The sequence below is a fragment of the Rhinolophus hipposideros genome (assembly GCF_964194185.1).
Source record: "Rhinolophus hipposideros genome assembly, chromosome: 1".
NCBI lineage: Eukaryota > Metazoa > Chordata > Mammalia > Chiroptera > Rhinolophidae > Rhinolophus > Rhinolophus hipposideros.
In genome coordinates, this window is record NC_138047.1 from 70,740,681 (window position 1) to 70,759,964 (window position 19,284).

The following is a 19,284-nucleotide window of genomic DNA, read 5'->3' on the forward strand; positions in this document are numbered from 1 at the left end:
GGAGAAAACATGAGGGTTGGTCCAATGTCTTGGGACCATGATAATGAAATGGAGAAGAGTAACTTTAGAAATTAGAGAAAGGACACCAGCACATCATGACTTACTGTAGATATTTACATTAACAAATCATTTGTAAAGTAGATGTTTATATAAATAAGGGCATTTGTTTATTTTAAAGCTCACATTATCTTCATTTATAGCTTTTATGGACTCCAGCCAAAGCAATTGGCTAGAGAATACAGGAGGGCATCTTAGTGATTCTTCAAAGGACAGAAACTTCATCTCTGCATACACTGCAGTGCCTAGCAGAACTGTAATGTGTTCAGTGACTGTTTTGCATTGAAGAGGTTGAATTCAGTCTTCTGTGAATCAATAGTACTAATAATTATAGTACTACTAATGGCTGATGTTTCTTGAGTGATTTCTACATCTTCCAAGTGATTTGCATATAGCTTCTGTGGGGACAGAGCCCCAGATAGCCGTTTCCAGGCTCTCAGCCTCACATAGAAAGGTGCTGACTCAGGTAGTAAATGGCCATCAACTGTGATTGGCTGGCCATCAGCTGTGGCTAGTTGGCTGTCAGCTGTAATCAGTGAGCCATTGGACACTAATATAACTGGCTACGCTAGCAGAAAATGGGGGCTAGCAAGAAGATGGTGGCTGGGCTGGCAAGCACGGATTGCAGTTAGCACGGCGGAGTGCGGGTTGGGGTTGCGGATTGCAGAGAAGTGGACAGCAGGTTGCAGACAGTGTGGCTCCTGCTTCCTGTGTCTCCAACCCAGCTGCCAGCAAGACTATAGTGGTATGACTCCCCTACCTATGGCTCCGTGGGTGTTCCTTTTTGGCCTCACCATGTCCTGAGTTCTGATGTGGTGAGTGGGAGTTGAGACCCCGCCTCATATCCTGCATGACAGCTTCTCAATTAAACCTCATAACTATGTTCTGGATGGGTAATGTCATTACTTTCACTTTGTAATTGAGGAAACCTAGGTCCAGAGAACTGAATACTTTGCCCAAAGTCGGAGACTAAAATGGTGATGCTTGGGTTTAAATACAGAGCTCTGCAAGGAAATTAGTTTAACATTCTGTAGTGCAAACTAAAGCCAAAAGAAGGGAAAAAATTAAATGTTTTTTATTAACTCAGAAATGCCTATGACATTATTTGCACCAAATGAAACGTCATTTGACTTAAAATTAGTAGAGTTCTTTAGAAAGTTACTGACTTACATGGAAAGAAAAAAAATTATTGCCTCCTGATATTCTACAAAGAATGTACATGGCTACTTCTTCAATGGAGCTAGACATGTACTTATAAAACAAAGATCAATTGACTTAATCGGCCATGTGTTCATTGAGCATTGACTATCCGAGTTCTTCAGAATCATTTGCCTTGGATCGAAAAGAAGCAGAAATCCTTGACACTGTGTCCTGATATCTTAAGGACTGATTTTATTTATGGTAAAACATAAAAGTTTTACCTGCTGGTTTCCCTTTAAGATCATTGTTTCATTCTATGCTATTTTTAATGCTTTTAGATTCTTCAAACAAATAGAGTATTCAATAATTAATGTTTTTATCATTAAATTAAAACAAGCCTATGATCCTTTAACTCACAAATTATATTTCAGTCCATTTTTTAATTTATCTGCCCCTCTTGAGCAAAAGACAGTTATAATGCATCGCATTAAGGTATTCATTAGCTTTCCAATCTTGGGGATTCTAAGGGTATTGAAAAGAACACATAGGAGTTTATTATCCTGCTTTCCAGCATGTGGGCTTGATCTCTCTTATGATTTAAAAAAAGAAAGAAAGAAAGAAATAAAGAAAGAAAGAAAGAAAGAAAGGAAGAAAACACATTAAATATAGTTCTTGAATGTAAATGGATATATAATTTTTTGAGCTTTTCAAGGGTTAATTGGACTTTTCTCTAGTGATGATACAAACAAAAATTCACAGCCAATTAGTTTACAGTCATGACTTTTTATTCCTTTACAAAGTGAACCACTTTGTTGAGGAGACCGAAAAAATGAAGAAATCACTAGGATCTTTTACTGAAAACCTTTGCAGAGATTAGCTTTGTAGATTAAATGCAATTCCTATCAAAATCCCAATGAAATTTTTATAAGAAATAAAACAAAAAAATTGTCAGATTTGTATGGAATCACAAAAGACACAGAATAGCCACAACTATCCTAAGAAAAAAGAATAATGTGGGAGGTATCACACTCCCTGATTTGAGCCTGTACTACAGAGCAACAATAATCAAAACAACATGGTACTGGCAGAAAAACAGACACACAGACCAAAGGAATAGAATTGAAAACCCAGAAATAAACCCACGTAAATATGGACAGATAATTTTTTACAAAGGAGCTAAAAACATACAATGGAGAAAAGAAAGCTTCTTCAGTAAATGGGCTGGGAAAATTGGAAAGCCACATGCAAAAGAATGCAATTAGACTGATATCTGTCACCATGTACCAAAATTAGCTTAAAATGGATCAAAAACCTAAACATATGACCTGAAACAATAAACTACATAGAAGAAAGCATAGGTACTAAACTTATGTGCCTTGGGTTCAAAGAGGGTTTTATAAATTTGACCTCAAAAGCAAGGTATATAAAAGCTAAAATAAATGAATGGGACTATATCAAACTAAAAAGCTTCTGCACAGCAAAAGAAACCATCAATAAAACAGAGACACCCAACCGAATGGAAGAAGATATTTGTAAAGAACGCTTCTGATAAGGGGCTAAAATCCAAAATATACAACTCAACAACAACAAAAAAAGCTAACAATCCAATTAAAAAATTGGTAGAGGACATGAACAGAAACTTCTCCCAATAAGACATACAAATAGCCAACAGATATATGAAAAAAATGTTCAGCTTCACTAGTGATTAGGGACATGCAAATCAAAACCAGTGAGATATCACCTCACCCCAATCAGAATGGCTCTCATCAACAAGAGAAGTAATAACAAGTGTTGGAGAGGCTGTGGAGAAAAAGGAACCCTCATACACTGTTGGTGGGAATGTAAATTGGTATAGCTGCTATGAAAAACAGTATGGAGTTTCCTCAATAATTTAAGAATATAATTACCACATGACCCAGAAATCCATCTTTTGGGTATCTACTCAAAAAATCTGAAAACATTTATCTGTAAAATATATGTACTCCAATGTTCATTACAGCAATTTTTTTATGGTGGCCAAGACACGGCAACAACCAGAGTCCTTTGATAGATGATTGGATAAAGAAGACGTGGTATAAATACACAATGCAATACTATTCTGCTATATGAAAAAAAATGAGATAGTTCCATTTGCGACAACATGGATGGATCTTGAGACTATTAGGCTAAGCAAAATAAGTCAGAGAGAAAATGTAGAGAACCATATGACTTCACGCATATGTGGGATATAAAACTGAAAACAACAAAGGAACAAGACAAGCAAATGAAGAAACAAAAACTCACAGACACAGACAATAGTTTAGTGGTTACCAGAGGGTAAGTGGGAAGGGGGGTTTTGAGGAGGTCAAAGGGGGTCAAATATATGGTGATGGAAGGAGAACTGACTCTGGTTAATGAACATATAATGCAATATATAGATAATATATTATAGAATTGTACACATGAAACCTATGTAGTTTTGTTGACCATTGTCACCCCAATAAATTTTAATGAAAAAAATATATCGAGTAAAAATGAGGCTGTGGACACGCATGTTACTCAGGATATGTTTTGGTCTTTCACATAATTTAATGAAAGAGTTTGCATTAGAATTTTAGAAATACAATTAAGGAGAGAGATGCACTGCTATAATAAGTGAAATGAAATATTGAATAGAGAAGAGTTGCCTCCTTTCTAATCACAATAGATAATGTATGTCAGTGTTGGAAGATAAGGTTTTGGTGTGGTTGGAAAAAACATCTATAATCATGCAAAAATCTCTGACACAATGCTAGAAAGTGCATTGGAATGTCAGTTACAAGGCAAAAACATCTCTTTTTTACAGTAAAAAAGAAATTTCATTAACAGTGTCATTTTGCATCTTTCCATTGATACATGGAGATATAAATGGCTGCCACAGAAAAATGGAGTTATTTTGTAAGGATACTACCTACGTTTCTAACTAATTTATTATTATTCATTTGAAAAGAGCAATCAGAAGTTTAATTTTATTTCATGGGACCAGCTAACTGAGCTGACTCCCACCTTTGTTCATACCTTCGAAAGATTGAAAAACTATGGAAATCCAATAGTAAGTGCATTGTTAGCTTTTAAACATTTTTTGGACAAGTTGTTAAGTCTACGTAATATTACTTTGTAGTTTCTTAGATAGGGATGATTCAGGACTTATTTATACAAAATATCTGCTGATCTATATACACTCCAAAATTGCAACAATTTAAAAAAATGCCTCTTTCCATATATGAAATAAAAAATAAAAATTCCGAAGTACTCAATGTAGTTTGGAGGCTAACAAGATCTACCAACAAATTGGCAGGTATACCATTTGTCAAATTAAAATTTTTCTGGGCTTGTAGGATACTGGATTAGCTAGATCACTAGTGTTTGAGGCATATCAGGATTTCTCCTAATAATCATAAAAGGGTAATAGTTTTCAGAGTTTGAAATTATTTGTTAACCAACAAAAGACAGTATTTAATGATTTTCCTCAGCGGTACGCTCTAAGATGATGGGAGTATCTCAAGGAGAGCATGGCACTCTCTCGTGGTCCTGTAGTCCTATCTTCCACAGACAGACATTTTCAAAGGGCACTGTATTGTATGGGGCTAATGAAAAATCTTCATATGACTCTGATTCAAAGTACTCCATTAGCAATCAATAGGATTTGTTTTTAGCAAAAACAGAAAACGAAAATGAAGAGCTTGATGGAAAGCTTACAGGATAAAACTAATTGACACTTGTTATGCCTCAAACATGTTTTTATTCATGGTGTGCAAATGTGGTTTTTAGGTATGTCCACGATGACATCAAGGAACAAGAAATATGTATGTGGAGTCCACAGGCTCAATGATACGCACAGACATACGCATACGCAAACATTATATCTTCTTACATTTTTTGCATATTATCAAGAATAATAAAATTGATGGTACATTATTAAGTCGTACCATCTCTCTGTATGGTAAGTTACAGATAAAATAAAGCAGAATTTCTGGTTTCTTGAAAGAGAAGGACAAAACCAAACAAAACTGACTGTAGTTTTGTCCAGTGGGCATTTCTAATTGACTCCAAAGTCATTAATCAGTTCCCAATCAATCTATTTTGCCAGCAGCAGGCAGTTAGGACTCCATTACCAACCATTCATCATGCCATCCCCTGATTCACTGCACCATTAGCCATGGATTAGAACTCTGTTAGAATAACTAAGAGCCAGTTGCTAAATGCAAAAATTTTTGTTACTTACCTCAGCCACTGGGATCCCCTCAGGTGGTCGGCACTGGAGCAAGACTTCCTGTTCCAAGGATACTTCCTTTCCCAGGGGTTCCTGCTCAAATGTCTTCCGTAGATCTGGAAAGCATAGGTAGTAAAATACATGAGAAACTAATTAACATTTATTTTTTATAGGAAGTGCAATAAAAGTTTTCTGGTTTACTATTTTATATGTTTTTGTATTTTTTTAAACCACATGTTAGTACTGTACCACAATGTGGGTGATTATATTCTATGTGGTAAAAATTATAAGATTCGGAGTCTATTAACTATTTGTATTTTAATCTTCACTGAAATGCTTTGAAGGTCCTCATATTAACAATTAGTGAAATTCATTCCTTGTATTTCCTTAGTACTTCTTGATAATCAACTATGATGACCACTTTTTTCATCAAAAGAACCCCAACGGCACGATTCTTATAAACGCAGAGTTTTTTATGTACATAAAGGTTCTTCTCTCTTTACAATAGATACTATTAAACTTGCAATCACTGAGATCTTTTGATCAATAGCTGAAAAGCAAGTTTCCAATTCAGAATGTAAAACAGAATGCGGGAGTCCTGAAAGAATGAATATAACCTGTTGAGGTTATACAATGCAGGGGAAAGAGTAACTATTGGAATGAGTCCAGAAATCTCTCCCTATGTAATTATGTGGCCATTCTTCAATTAGATTAAATGGTCATTTCTGCCCAAATATACCAAGCACCTAATTACATATTTATATATATAGTTTCCATAACAATATGCAGACTTTAAAAAAATTATTATAGATGGACACAAAAATGTTAGAAACCAACTTGTTATTTAAACACCAAACTTAAAAAAATAAATGATTCAGCCACAGAGCTTTGAACCAGCATTTTAGAAAAAGCACACCAAAAAATCATTTCTTTATTTCATACTGGTATAAAGTTACTGGAATCTTATCCTGTTAATTTTAATAAAAAAATAATGCCTCCATCCTTTCATCTCATTTCCCTCATGAAAAACCTAACTTAAAAGCACTATTTTATCCTATTGAACTAATGAGTAGAAACCCAAAAGCTCTGTCTTTCAAAGAGCTATTAGAAAGCAGCACCTGGAAAAATTCACTGAGAAAAAAAATCATTGTTACCTATGTATCATTTTGTTGAATTTCTTGGCAAAAGAAAGCCTTTCAAGAGTTTAGGGATTGTGAGAAAATTATGGATGTATGTGGGTCTGAGGTAAGACAAGAGGATCTCCAAATGGTGACCGAATTCCTGTCAGAAGGGCTCTTCTCATTTAATTGCTGAGAAACTGAATATATTGTAGAAATGAACTTTTAAAATCTATAGTTATTAAACTTGAAAGTTATCTAAACCAAATTTTTAATTTTTATATAAGGAACATGTTTACCAAATTACTTAAAGCCTCACAGCAAAATAATGGATGTTGCATTAGAACCTGTTGACTCTTGATTTGATACATATTTTACTACTCCACACATCTCTTTAACATCTCTTTTGGTTAATCTGTGTCCTTCCAACAGAAACATTAAAAATTTTCTATTCTTTCTCTTCTGATATGGTGGTTTCTCTGCTCTTGATCTGCATTAAGATAAAATTTTTGGTGAAACACTAAATACTAATAAAGAAGAGTGGCAATGAATAAATTTTATGGAATAAAATGTTCTTAACAAAGTACATATACTTTGTGAAAAATATCTACTTTCTGAAAAACACCCATCTGATGTGGGGTAAAAGTGAAGACATAATGATTGGAATTAGTTCTCAAATTGAATAACATATTGACTCATTCCCAGTTAAATTCACCAGCATATCACAAAATAAAGACTGAGAATAAGAAAAAGTGAAGGACATATGTATCCAAATACTCAAAACAAATTCCTTTAATATTTGTTAATTATCTCCTTATGGTAGGCACTTTACTAACTATTTAGAATGAAAATGTGGAAAATAGAGATTCAAGACGAGAAAGGTAAATTGAGATCTGTTTATGAAAAGTCTTTCTGCCATGCTAAGGAATGGAAAACCCTCAAAGGTTTTTCAGGAGAGTGATATCAAATGTCATAACGCCTTCAGTGTGACAGATGGATTGATGTAGTGGTGAAGAAACAGAAAGTAGTTTGGGAATCATTTGAATAGACCAGGAGGAAAGATTGGGCCCAGAACTCTGTTAGTGATAGTGGAGAGAAAGAGGAGAAAGCAAATTCTAGAAATAAATAGATCACACATTCGGGAAGACCTATGTATTCGGAAAGCGCCAGGAGGCAGGCTAATACTACATATTCTTAGCTACTGCAATTGTTAAATCGGTACCATAATTAAATGAAATACTAGTACCGAATTGGGCAGAAAAATGAGGAGAAAGATAGTAATTTATTTTACTATATATTCACTTTAGTGTACCTGAAGGGTATTCAAATGGAAAAGTCCAGTAGGTCTAGATCATGATTTCTCAACCTCAGCAGTACTGACGTCTGGAACTGGATAATTCTCTGTTGTGGGGTTGTCCTGCACATGGTAAGATGCTTAGCAGCATCCCTTGAGTCTACATTCTAGAAACCAGTAGTACCCTTTCCAGCCATGACCAAAGAAATGCCTCCAGATAATGTCAAATGTCTCCTGAGAGGAAAAATCCCTCCAACTTGAGAATCACTGGGTCTAGAGTTTAGAAGAGATATCCAGGTACAAAATTTGTGCTTTGTCTTCTAGGAGACAGCGGAAGCACTGGAAATAGATGGTGTCACCAAGGGAAAGACTGCAGCATAAAAAAAGGACAACACCAATATTCATGAGGGAAAACTGCCAGCAAAAATGACGTGGCATGAACAATGAAGTAAGTGAAAAACCAGAAACAAGTTGTTGGGGGAGACAAGAGAAGAACAAGGTTTTAAGAAGTTGGGAAGGCAACAGGACAAATTCAGTGAAGGAAGCAAAGGGGAGGTCAGTGGTTTGGAAAATATAGGAGTAAAGGGAGAGTAGAGGCCAAGCTGTGTTGAGTGGTGCACAGGAACTGGGAAAATAACCACCGTGGGAAGCTACTATTCTTTTGCAAAATGTAATGATGACAAAAGTCAGCAGCACCACTAAGGGGTGATGGGCTTGAATGAGGTGTGTTATGATTCTTAGGATACGGTATAGGTTGGGGCACAGTTTTCACATTCCTGCCACATTCTCTTATGAGAATCCTTGCTTCCTTATTGAGAATGGTGACCTGAGAAGCATGGACTTCAAGAGACAGGTTTAACTGAACCCTCATGGAATACCATATAATTATTTTGTTTTAATGGTTTGGCTTTAAACTCTATAAATTTTATCTAATTTCTAAAATGATCTTATATTTAACCTTCCAGAAAGCTTTGGAAGGAACTTCTTCCTGAAAATTTCTTTTAATTCCTGCCATAAAACCCCTTTTCTAGCTTCCAGGTAGTGTAACGAGCATAGAATATATTGTGGTTGTCTAGCATAGCAGCTGCTCCTTTCAGTATGCCTCTGCATTACTCTGCAAGCAGAAAGTGGGTAACGGTTTAAGCATATCTTTCATCATTTGGAGAGATGTGATAGAAGGCAGGCTGGATGCCTTGCAGGCAGAGAGAACACATGGGTGACGAATGAATAAGTATGAAAAACGGACACTTGTCAGCTAGGAATTAGATGTAAAACAGAATAGTTCAGAATAATGTGGGCAATTCTTGTCAGGAAAAAAGATGAATTTCTGCCCTTGGAAGACCTTTAGGATTCTAAATATCTGTTTCCTTTCCATTAGTTCTAAGGCTGCTACTAAAATAAGTATTAAAGTCTTTTCAATACGACATAGATTACTTTTGCAAAGTCAACTTGGCCTACCTCTGATTTAGTCATTGATTCCACCAATAAAAAGGAAAATCAGCTTTGCTATATGCATGCATTCAGAGAGATGTTTACTTAAGAATATGAATATTGGCTTACTAAATCCATAAAGAGAAATCCAATTAGCAGACTTAGAATCAGACGTGAAATTATATGGATTTCTGTTTACCATTTACACAGTAATCAAAGAAAGGCTTTTAGAACACAAGCATGTGTGGGTGCAAACAACATCACAGCTTTTATTAGAGAATTTTGATTCTTTCAGTGATTTTTGTCCACAATAATAATCCTACAGTTACAAATTATTTATGATGTGCCATACCCTAATTCATGGCATTCGACGAACATGAACTTCGCTTTTTGACAATGTGGTAAAGAGGAAAGAAGGCTAATGGACTTCAAAGACTTTGTGGCCTTCACCGGCCTCATTTGTAAAGAGAAAGTAAATGACCGGATGCTTTTAAGTGTCTATTCTGTTGTACGGGCCTGTGACTGAATAGACTAACATTTTAAATATGCATAATTTTTAGGCAAAGAAAATCTTATCCTTTATCAAATAAGATACTTCTTGGTTGTGATAAACCTTTGAGAAGATATACCAATTATCAGTGTCCAAAATAAATAATAGAAGAAATTATTTTACAATAACCTAGGAGTTGATGCATCTTTGAAGAGAACAGCTTCCGATTTTCCCCTCAGGACAATTTTCATGGAACTTTTGGACTCTCGGACAGACAGGTATGGGTAAGAGTTAGAAAACAGGAGAAAGGTAGGTTTCAGAAGATTCAGTGTTAAAAATATCAGAAAATTCTTCCTACAAATCCAAGGAAGCAATCACTAAAGCAGATGAAAATTAAAGCTTGGGTGATTGTAAATGCATTGGAAATTACTTTTAGAAAACTAATTTTCTGTCTCCATGGAGAGACGGGAGGGAAATGCCTACCCAAAACAGTATGCAAGAAAGCTCATCATGCCAATGTGCGTTACAAAAGGGGCAGAAAATCATGTCTGCCCCCATCCCTCCCAATGACACCCCGGCAGAAGCTTTGCCTGACACCATATGGAAGGGTGAGTGTGACCTGCAATAGGAAAGGAAAAGTTTGAGTATAATGAGTCACACTACCATGTAAGCACCTGTGAGCCTTGCTGATTTTGGAAGGAACCCAGGAAGACTATCAGCAAAAAGATCTCCCTATGATGCAGGCAGGTTGCTGATACTGTCATCTTTGAAAAAAATAATACACATATTCTTACTCCAAGTTTTTAAAAACTATTTGCATTATTAAAAGTGTTTATTCCCTCAGCAATGCACTTCATCATGCTAAAAGATTTTTTAGAATAAAATATTTTTTAAAAGTCAAAATTTTGGCAATGTGATAGACTAATCCTACGAACTCAAGAATTCTCTGATGGATTTATTTCAATAGGCTTTTCTATTGTAAATTAAAATTCTTAAATGCCACAGAATAATAAGATAATTGAAATATAACATTATTAATATATATATTTTTTGTGTGTGTTTGTTTTTAAGCCTCATAGGGTTTTGTGAATATTAAAAGAGAAACTGAATCTGAAAAGGTTTTGGAAGATTATAAAGGACAAAACACATGTAATAAATTATTACAAACATTTCTATTATTATTCCTCAGAGATTTCTGGCATGAAAGATGATAAAGTCATATGAGTAAATTTTCAACATGTCATTTTATTTTATAATTTGGCCATATAGTCTGTAAACCATTGTATCTAATATTACTTAGTGTTCTTATGGGATTAAAGGTTTATTATTGTGTTTTTCAAACTTTTTTCAAACTTTTTCAAACATAACCCCTTAGAAAGTCATATATCAATTTAGTGAATTAAAAATCAGCATAAAAATATGAAATTGTATAAATAGACAATGTCAACGTATATCATACACAGTATTATTATATATGTGTTATATGTACACACATCCATTTACACACACATATCTGTATTGTATGTGAGATAAAATGGGTAAGTATTTAGTGGATCATTCAATATATACACACACACACATATATGTGTTTTTTTTTAATGTAGATCACTGTAAAAATGATCTAAAAGCAACTGGAACACAAGGTAACATTGTGGCTAAGAGCTGGGTCTTCAACGTGGACAAACCTGGGTTCATGTTCTAATTCTACCACTTGACTAGGTGTGTGAGCTCGAGCACATATTCTTAACCTCTTCTTGCCTTAGATTATTCAGCTAAAAAATGAGTGTAATACTGGAAACTCTATTATCTAACAGGGTTACAAAGGAAGAAGCACCTATAAAATTCTAGCATCATGCCTTGAATATAGTCTGTGCTCAAAAGAGAGTAATCCCCACCCCATCTTTTCCTATTGTATTAGTGAATTATATTATGCTATAGAAACATCAAGCATTATCTCCCTTAGTCATAACAAACATAACCAAGTGACACAAAGCAATTATGAGTGTGAGAGGACTGGAAGTGATGTGTCGCAAAGAGAAACCCGGGGACTACTCGCTGTGCTTAAAAAGGAAGCGCACATTTCATACTTTGGTTGGGCCCTGGGAATCTACAGCCTTAACTGGTCCCACAGGTGTGAATAGCACTAAACTGAGAACTACAGGCTGATTGACTGATTATGTATGTCACACCCATGATATGCACAGCACTGTGTAGACCCTGCAGGCAGTGGAGGGAGGGAGCTTGGAAACCTGTGGGAGTCAAGCCGAACTGCTTCTCTACTGGGGCTCTTACAACTGGGTTTAAAATAAGTCCCTATTAGTGTTTCAACAGTGGAATTCATTTTGGAACACTTTCTAGCATAGGACTTGAAATTTCCCATGTGTCTAGGGGCCATGCAGGTAATATAACTGGGAGAAAATTAAGGACAAGAATTTTTTGTTCTTGCAACATGTCACCCACGTGGACTGTCTATTGTTTTCTAAATTTTAATAGAGATATGGGTGCAAAACCAATCCACTTAACTTTTTACTCTTGCTACTCAGCTCTAGCTACACATTGCCACACAAGAATGTAGGCTTACTGTACCACAGCCGCATATTTTATTGCTAACAGAAGTTAGTACTGTGGATTATTACATAATTTTTTTTCTAATAGTATATGTTGTCAACTGCTGAGAACTTTAACAAAATACCTGTGTGGGCAAACATTTTAAGGGCCAAACAAAAAGTTGGTGGGTTATATACTGGGCCTGCGGACTGCCACTTTGAGGCGTTAGAGAGTTCAGTGTTGAGAGTGTCAAAGTTATCTTAATATTTCTGTGGCCTCTCCCACCTCAGAGACAATCCTTTAGACATCTCCTGGCCCTTCTGCTTTTCAGACACCTAATCAAGAAAGCTGACCACGAGATCTTGGTGGGCAACACTGTTTCTGTCAGTAGGATCATATATATAACATATTCTGAATTAATATTTTATAGTTATTAGTTTATGTTCCCTTACCTACTTTCAGAAAGAATGTTAGCTAATAAATTTCAGGGCTTCAGAAGATGAAGGGACATTTTAAATAAATGGAATCTATTACTTCAGTCAGGTGAACCAAAAGTTTCTTGACGACTGAAAAGATGCTTTGTCATCATTCCTATAACTGCTGATGACTACATAGGATAAACGTGCCCCCACATCCTTTTCTGAAGCAATGCCTTCATTGTTATAGCTGCTATGTACAAAAACCTGAAGCTCTTCCATGGACAGAAGTAAACTGCCAAGAATGGTTATGATCTGTGCTCAATTCTTGTTTTTAGAGTAGAAATGGAAACTATTTGGTGCTAGGACCTTCCCATTCAGCACATGTGTCTCTAAGTAATTGATCATTATATTCTTTTTCATGGAGTTGGGATTTCCCTAGCATAGGAGCCTGGAAGCCATATCTAAATCCGAGTTAGCATTTAAAATGTGATGCATTTGCCTTCCCAACCTAGAGTTCGCTGCACAGAACTTCCTGATATGGGATATGCCTGCACAGCTGTGGTCATCTTTCTATCAGATATTACATCACTGCTAAATTTCACTTCCCAGCAAATTACTGAATTTATGTATTTTAAAAATTCTATGAGGTCAAATACATCTTGATGCTTGGTGCTCAATGCATAGTAGATTCTTAATAAACGCTGAATTGAGTTCAAATAATATGGCCATGCCCTTTAATGAAGGTCTTAGAACAATATCTCTTATGGTGGAAAACTATCAAAGCCCTTAGAATTCACACATCCAATCCCCTTCCTTTATATATAATACAACTAGGACTTTGAAAGGTAAACTCACTTGTTCAAGCTTACCAGCTATTGAGATGCAAGCTACCTCATGATGAGGGTCTGTTGAAGGAGGAATGTCGCATAGTGGTTACATTTGTTTTCTCCATAAATTTTTGCTTGCTGGCTTAAAACAGGATAAACTTATTTTCCCACAGTCTGGATGGAGGCCAACAATCTGAAACCAGTTTCACTGGGCCATAACTAAGGTGTTGGAAAGGTTGTGTTCCCTTATCAAGGAGAATCTGTAGCTTGCCTCTTCCAGATTCTGGTAGCTGCCGGCATTCCTTGGCTTGTGGTGTGTCCCTACAATCTCTGCCTCTGTGGTCACATTGCCTCCTCCTCTTCTATCTCTGTCAAGTCTCCCTTTGCTTTTTTCTTCTAAGGACACTTGTGATGGCATTTAGAGCCCACCTGAATAATCACAAATAATCTCCCCATATCAAAATCCTTAATTTAAGCACATTTGCAAAGATCCGTTTTTCCATGTAAGGTGAGATTTATAGGCTCCAGGGATTGGGACTTGATACCTTGGGGGCCATTATCCAGCCTACCGCTGGAATTATAAGCATGGAGCCAGGACCCACCTGCCTGACTTTCACCCTTGTTCTGTACTTAGTGAGGCTTATGTGCTTTTGTTTCTGCATCCCTAAAATGAGGATAATTACAATACTTACCTCACACGGTTACTGTGAAGCTTAAATAAGGGAATACACATAAAAACACTTAGGACAAGGCTGTTACGTAAAAGCCCTCTCTATATGTCCTCATTTAGATACCCATCCCATTTAGTTCTCAATCAGTATAGCTGTCAAAGTTTCACAGAGTTCATGGCTGTACCGATATTTAATTAAATGAATTATTTTATTTAGTTATTTATTTCTACTAAGAGGCCACTCCAAGCATCAGAATTAAGCTTTTTGCCTCGCAAATTGAGCTGGTCATGACAAAATAGCTCCATTCGAGGGACGAGCTTCACATGAAATTATCTGCTGTTGGGCTTCTTCTATAGTTTCAAAGACACAGGCCTGACTTTGCATTAAGCGAATACAGCTACTTTACCATGATTCACATTTTCCTACTTTCAAATTACTTTTCAATTAATTCTTTTGCATGCTCAATGAATAGAGGTGCTGAATACATTTTTCAACTTTTTATACATTTGTTTTAATGTACTTTCAAAGGGCTCCTCTAGCAAATAAAACAAGTCTCTGGTCACATATAGTAATAATGTTTGTGTTATAATATTTTTTTCCAATAATGATTAAAGGAGCTAATTATGTTCTCATAGCATAGAGCTTATGCTTACATCACCAAATCTCACTGCTAATGAGAAATTACTGCTGTGAACAGACCAGTATAGCATATTTTGGGAGAACTGGATTAGTCTTCCGAGCTTTGGGCACTTACGAAAAGTGAAAAATGCCTGACTTAAGGCCACAGAACCCTAAAAAGTTTTCCATGGTCTTGTTTTTTCAGGAATAGAGTATCTTATCTTTGCTTGAATTAAAAAAAAATCGTAACAAATTTTTATATTCAGTGACTCTTATTGTGATGTAAGGGACACAGTATATAAAAAAATGGATGGAATTTTCTTTTTTCACTTGTTTTTCCTTCTTGAATATTGTAATATATAAAACAAACAAAAACCAACCAAACAACGAACGAAAATAAACTACATGAAGTTTCCCCTCTGGTTAGATTGAAAAGTCAAGAATTGCCACATGTTTCTGAAAATCTGTACAATAAATTGGACTGCAAAGTAACAAGTTTGTTTAAAAACTCAGACTTCCCATTTCCTAAACAAGTGACTGGGGCAAGTTAGCTCATGTTTCCTTCCTCCTGTTTCATTATTTTCAGACTAAGGATAATGGGGCCTGTCTCCTAGGATTGTTGGGGATGTTAACCAGTAGCATCACACGGGTTAACATGCACTGGGGGCTTTCTGACAGAGTTAGGCGCACAGTAAGGACGCCATAAACATTGGCTACCAGGACACAGACTTTTTAAAAGTCTAATGAGTATGAAAGATTCTGATTTTTGTTCCTGTTATAATTTCATAACCTCATTCTGCTTTTTAAAAGCTTGTTTTAATGACTGTTAGAAATTTACCACAAAAACCTTTCATAATGTCATAGTTCACATCCAGGGACAGAGGTTAGAATGATCTTTAAGCAAATCAGCAGAAGACCATCTTGGTAAAGTGTTAAGTGGTGCTGAGGGATGACTACTCCTTACTGCACTGAGGTCTTTTAAACAGAGAAATCTTGAGCGAACAAAGTCCCTGCAGAAGGAAAGTACGATTTCAGCCATTCTTTATTTCTTGGCTTTGGGGGCATTTATAGGACATAGTTATATTCAGATAGTTTTGCTAAAGGTTTTTTTTTTTTAAATAAATATTTTAGAGCTAGAACTCCAAATGGCCTCCATTACAGAGAAGAGGAAGATAAAAAAACATATAAGCCACTCTTTTATATTCACACTGCATCTTCAGTTTCAGAAAAAAAATGATTATATGTCATCACAATATTTTTAAAAGTATGTCTTAAGAAACATGCCAGCTTTACAGATGAGGTACCTGACATCAAAAAGTTAAGGCTCTTTTCTCAGAGTACAAAAAAAGAATGCAATGATTGCAGACAAGCTTTTTTTACAAATAAGCATGTTAGTCTTAAACTTCCCTTTCCATACAGCATGAAACATTACTTTAAAAGAAACATTGTAGTCCAATGGGTCACCAGCCCTGCCAATAACACATAGTAAATGATTTCCCTCAAAATATATCTTATGAAACAGTGTTCTGTCAATTAGATATCTACCTTCAGAATAAATATAGGATATGAATGTCTATAGATTTGTGTGTGGGTCTTCATAAATCTTGGGAACTTCTGTCTATATACAAAAGCAAATATGTTTGGAAAAATAAAGACTGATATAATCAGGTATATATTATAGTTTTTAATGCTGAAATAGGAGCAACATTATTTAACACTATTTAATACAATGGTTGAGATTTATATGAAACAAAGAGAAATTTATCTCTTATTTTATTATTTATTTCTTATTTCTTATTATTTATTTCTTATTTATTAAGAAAATTTATCTCTTATTATCTAAAAAGGTCTAAAGTCTACAATTAATCTCATCTAATTCAAATTCTGGCCTCTGTAATTTGTAGTGGACTTATTCATGGCTTAAATGGTTGTACAAAGATCAAACCCCACCTTAGTAAACAGACCATTTATTCTGGTGTGCTGGTAAGCCTGCTAAGCTCTATCAAGGCATTTGGAAGTAGCATCTAGATACTGTCATGGTATAATGGAAATCTTTCAGAACATCTGGTTCAATAAATGCATTATTTGGTTAAATTTCATAATTAAGTTTGTTTTATGCCAGGAAGATAGGAAATGGAAAAATGACATATAAGGCCATGGGTAATGACTTCTGTATATGTAAACAACAGAACAATCCATAAGATTACATATATATTTCACTGGAGATGCTATTACCCCTACTGTAGAAATATTAATTCATTCATTCATTTAAGATACTTGAGTTCCCACACTGTGCCCAGCATCATTGTAGGCATTTTGAACATTAGTGAACAAACCAAACAAAAATGTTTGCACATAAGGGTCTTACTTTCTAAGGGGGTGGGAGGGCTAGACCATAAACCATGAACACAATACATAAGTAAATATATAGTAGTTTAAAAGTTGATAAGTGCTGTGGAGAAAATAAATAAGCACAGAAGTGTAAGGGTGATTTGAAGTAGGGGGAGCACAGACATACTCATCAGTCATTTCAGGCTATCTGATATCCTTGAATTCCTTGGGCGACAAAACATTTTTACTCAATGAAAAAATGATTAGCATTGAATAGCATCATCACTTTGCCCCATCATATGCTTTCAGTTTAATTTCATTTTTTTATGGCTTCATTTACTTAGCACCAGCCAAACCCATGCAAGGAACTATTTTTAGTATTGGGGATGTTGATTTTTAATAAAATGACAGCATTTATTTCTGCAGCAAAATGGTTTTCTCAAGAAGAACAAAGAATTGCAATTCAGGATATGTGATCTAATGGCAAGCCATATACAAGTCCAGAGAAACAAAGGAGAGGAATGTTCTTTTCTGAACTTGGGTCGGTGGAAGGACTGTTGTAAACAAAGAATTTATTGGAGAAAACTGAAAGTTTGAAATACGTTGACTTTGCATTGGCTGAGCTACAGCAGTCTCCCATTGGTGGAGCTGTTACTGGACAAGGAGGAATCTTTTCTTCCTTTTGCTGAGGTAGTAAGGCAGTGTCATTTCCTGTTCAAGACACAAGGTCCATCTCTTCCTGTTGGGGTCGGTATTGTGTGTTCACTGGCACATGTCCGAGAGTTCTCCTCTAGCCTCCAAACTCCATTTGAAATGAGGTTTCTGTTTATTAATTTTCACATCGATGCAATGGTGAAGAAAATAAAGTGCCTGTCTTTGTGAGGCTTATATATTCCGTGATGCACATAGTCAATATGAGGTGCCAATTATATATATTTTGAAGCACTTAAAATTGGACTTTTTGGCAAGCCAATTTAGTATGAAGTATAGATTGGTAATTTTAAATATTTATTATACTTGATATTAATTAACACAGAGCAATGAAAGATACAGTTTTATATCATTGTGCCTCTTTTTGATTATAATTAGAATCTAATTTTGAATTCATTTTAATGTTTAATCCAAATAATTAATGTTATTTCTTTTCAAAATGTACAAAAGCATATTTTTTTCTTCATAATTAATAAAATAAATTCTTCAAGATTTGTGGTAGACAACTGTAGTGGAAGTTGCAGTATACTACCAAGATCCTTTTTCAGGACTGATCTCACCTGTTGGGAGTGTTGGTAGTGAAGGTTCTCAGCCTCTTTCCCCTGGAATTGCCCTCAGTTGGGGAAGAAAAGACATGACCCAGGTCATACAAGCTGGTGGGGGTGGAGGGTAAAGGAGGAGCCCATTGACTTGTCTATGTGGGGATAAAGGCCTGTTCACTTCCTTTGTCTCAAGGTAGGACAACTCTGAAGGGCCGTATGATACCAGAGCTCCTTGTGGGGTCATCCTTTGTTGCACCTGTATTACAGCTCAATTTCTCCCTCTGCCCATCCTACTGCCTTCATTCCTCCATAGATATTGTTTCTAAGAGCACTCTTTAATACTCTGGTCCACATGCATGCCTCCATTTTAAACTATTTCATGGAGAATCCACATAAAAATCTCTTTAGACATGCTCAAGAAGAATGATTCATATAGAACATTTTAATAAAGTTTAGAAATTCTTTATAATAGCTTTAATTCAACATAATTTATTAAACATCTATGATGTTCTAGGCATTGTGCTAAGCACTAAAGATATAAAGTTAAGCAAACATGAATTAAGTAAAATTGATCTCAAGGAAATCACTGGCATGAAATACAGATGTTACAAGTGAATATGATTCAAATAAGACAGGCCCTATATTAAGAATATGGACAAGCTGCTCTGAAAGTATTGAGAAAGGAATGCCTATCACTCTGGAGACCCAGACTTCACTAAAGACATTTGAAAGAAATCCTTAAAAACTCAAAACTTCTAAATCTTTCTTTCCTCTCTTGCTCTCAAATCTGACTTTTCAACAAAAGCTATTACTTCTGCTTTTACATATATCTAGAATCCAGACTGTAGCCGTCTGTA

General features: G+C 35.5%; 1 protein-coding gene across 3 annotated transcripts in view; it reads right to left on the reverse strand.

The window, feature by feature from the left end:
* UNC5C (unc-5 netrin receptor C) overlaps positions 1 to 19,284 on the reverse strand; it is a 368,028-nt gene that overhangs the window by 100,082 nt on the left and 248,662 nt on the right. For all 3 annotated transcript variants that reach the window (XM_081059736.1, XM_081059735.1, XM_081059737.1), the window contains one exon: positions 5,441 to 5,544. In XM_081059736.1, coding sequence (XP_080915862.1) covers positions 5,441 to 5,544 — 104 coding nt within the window. The remainder of the gene's footprint in view (positions 1 to 5,440; positions 5,545 to 19,284) is intronic.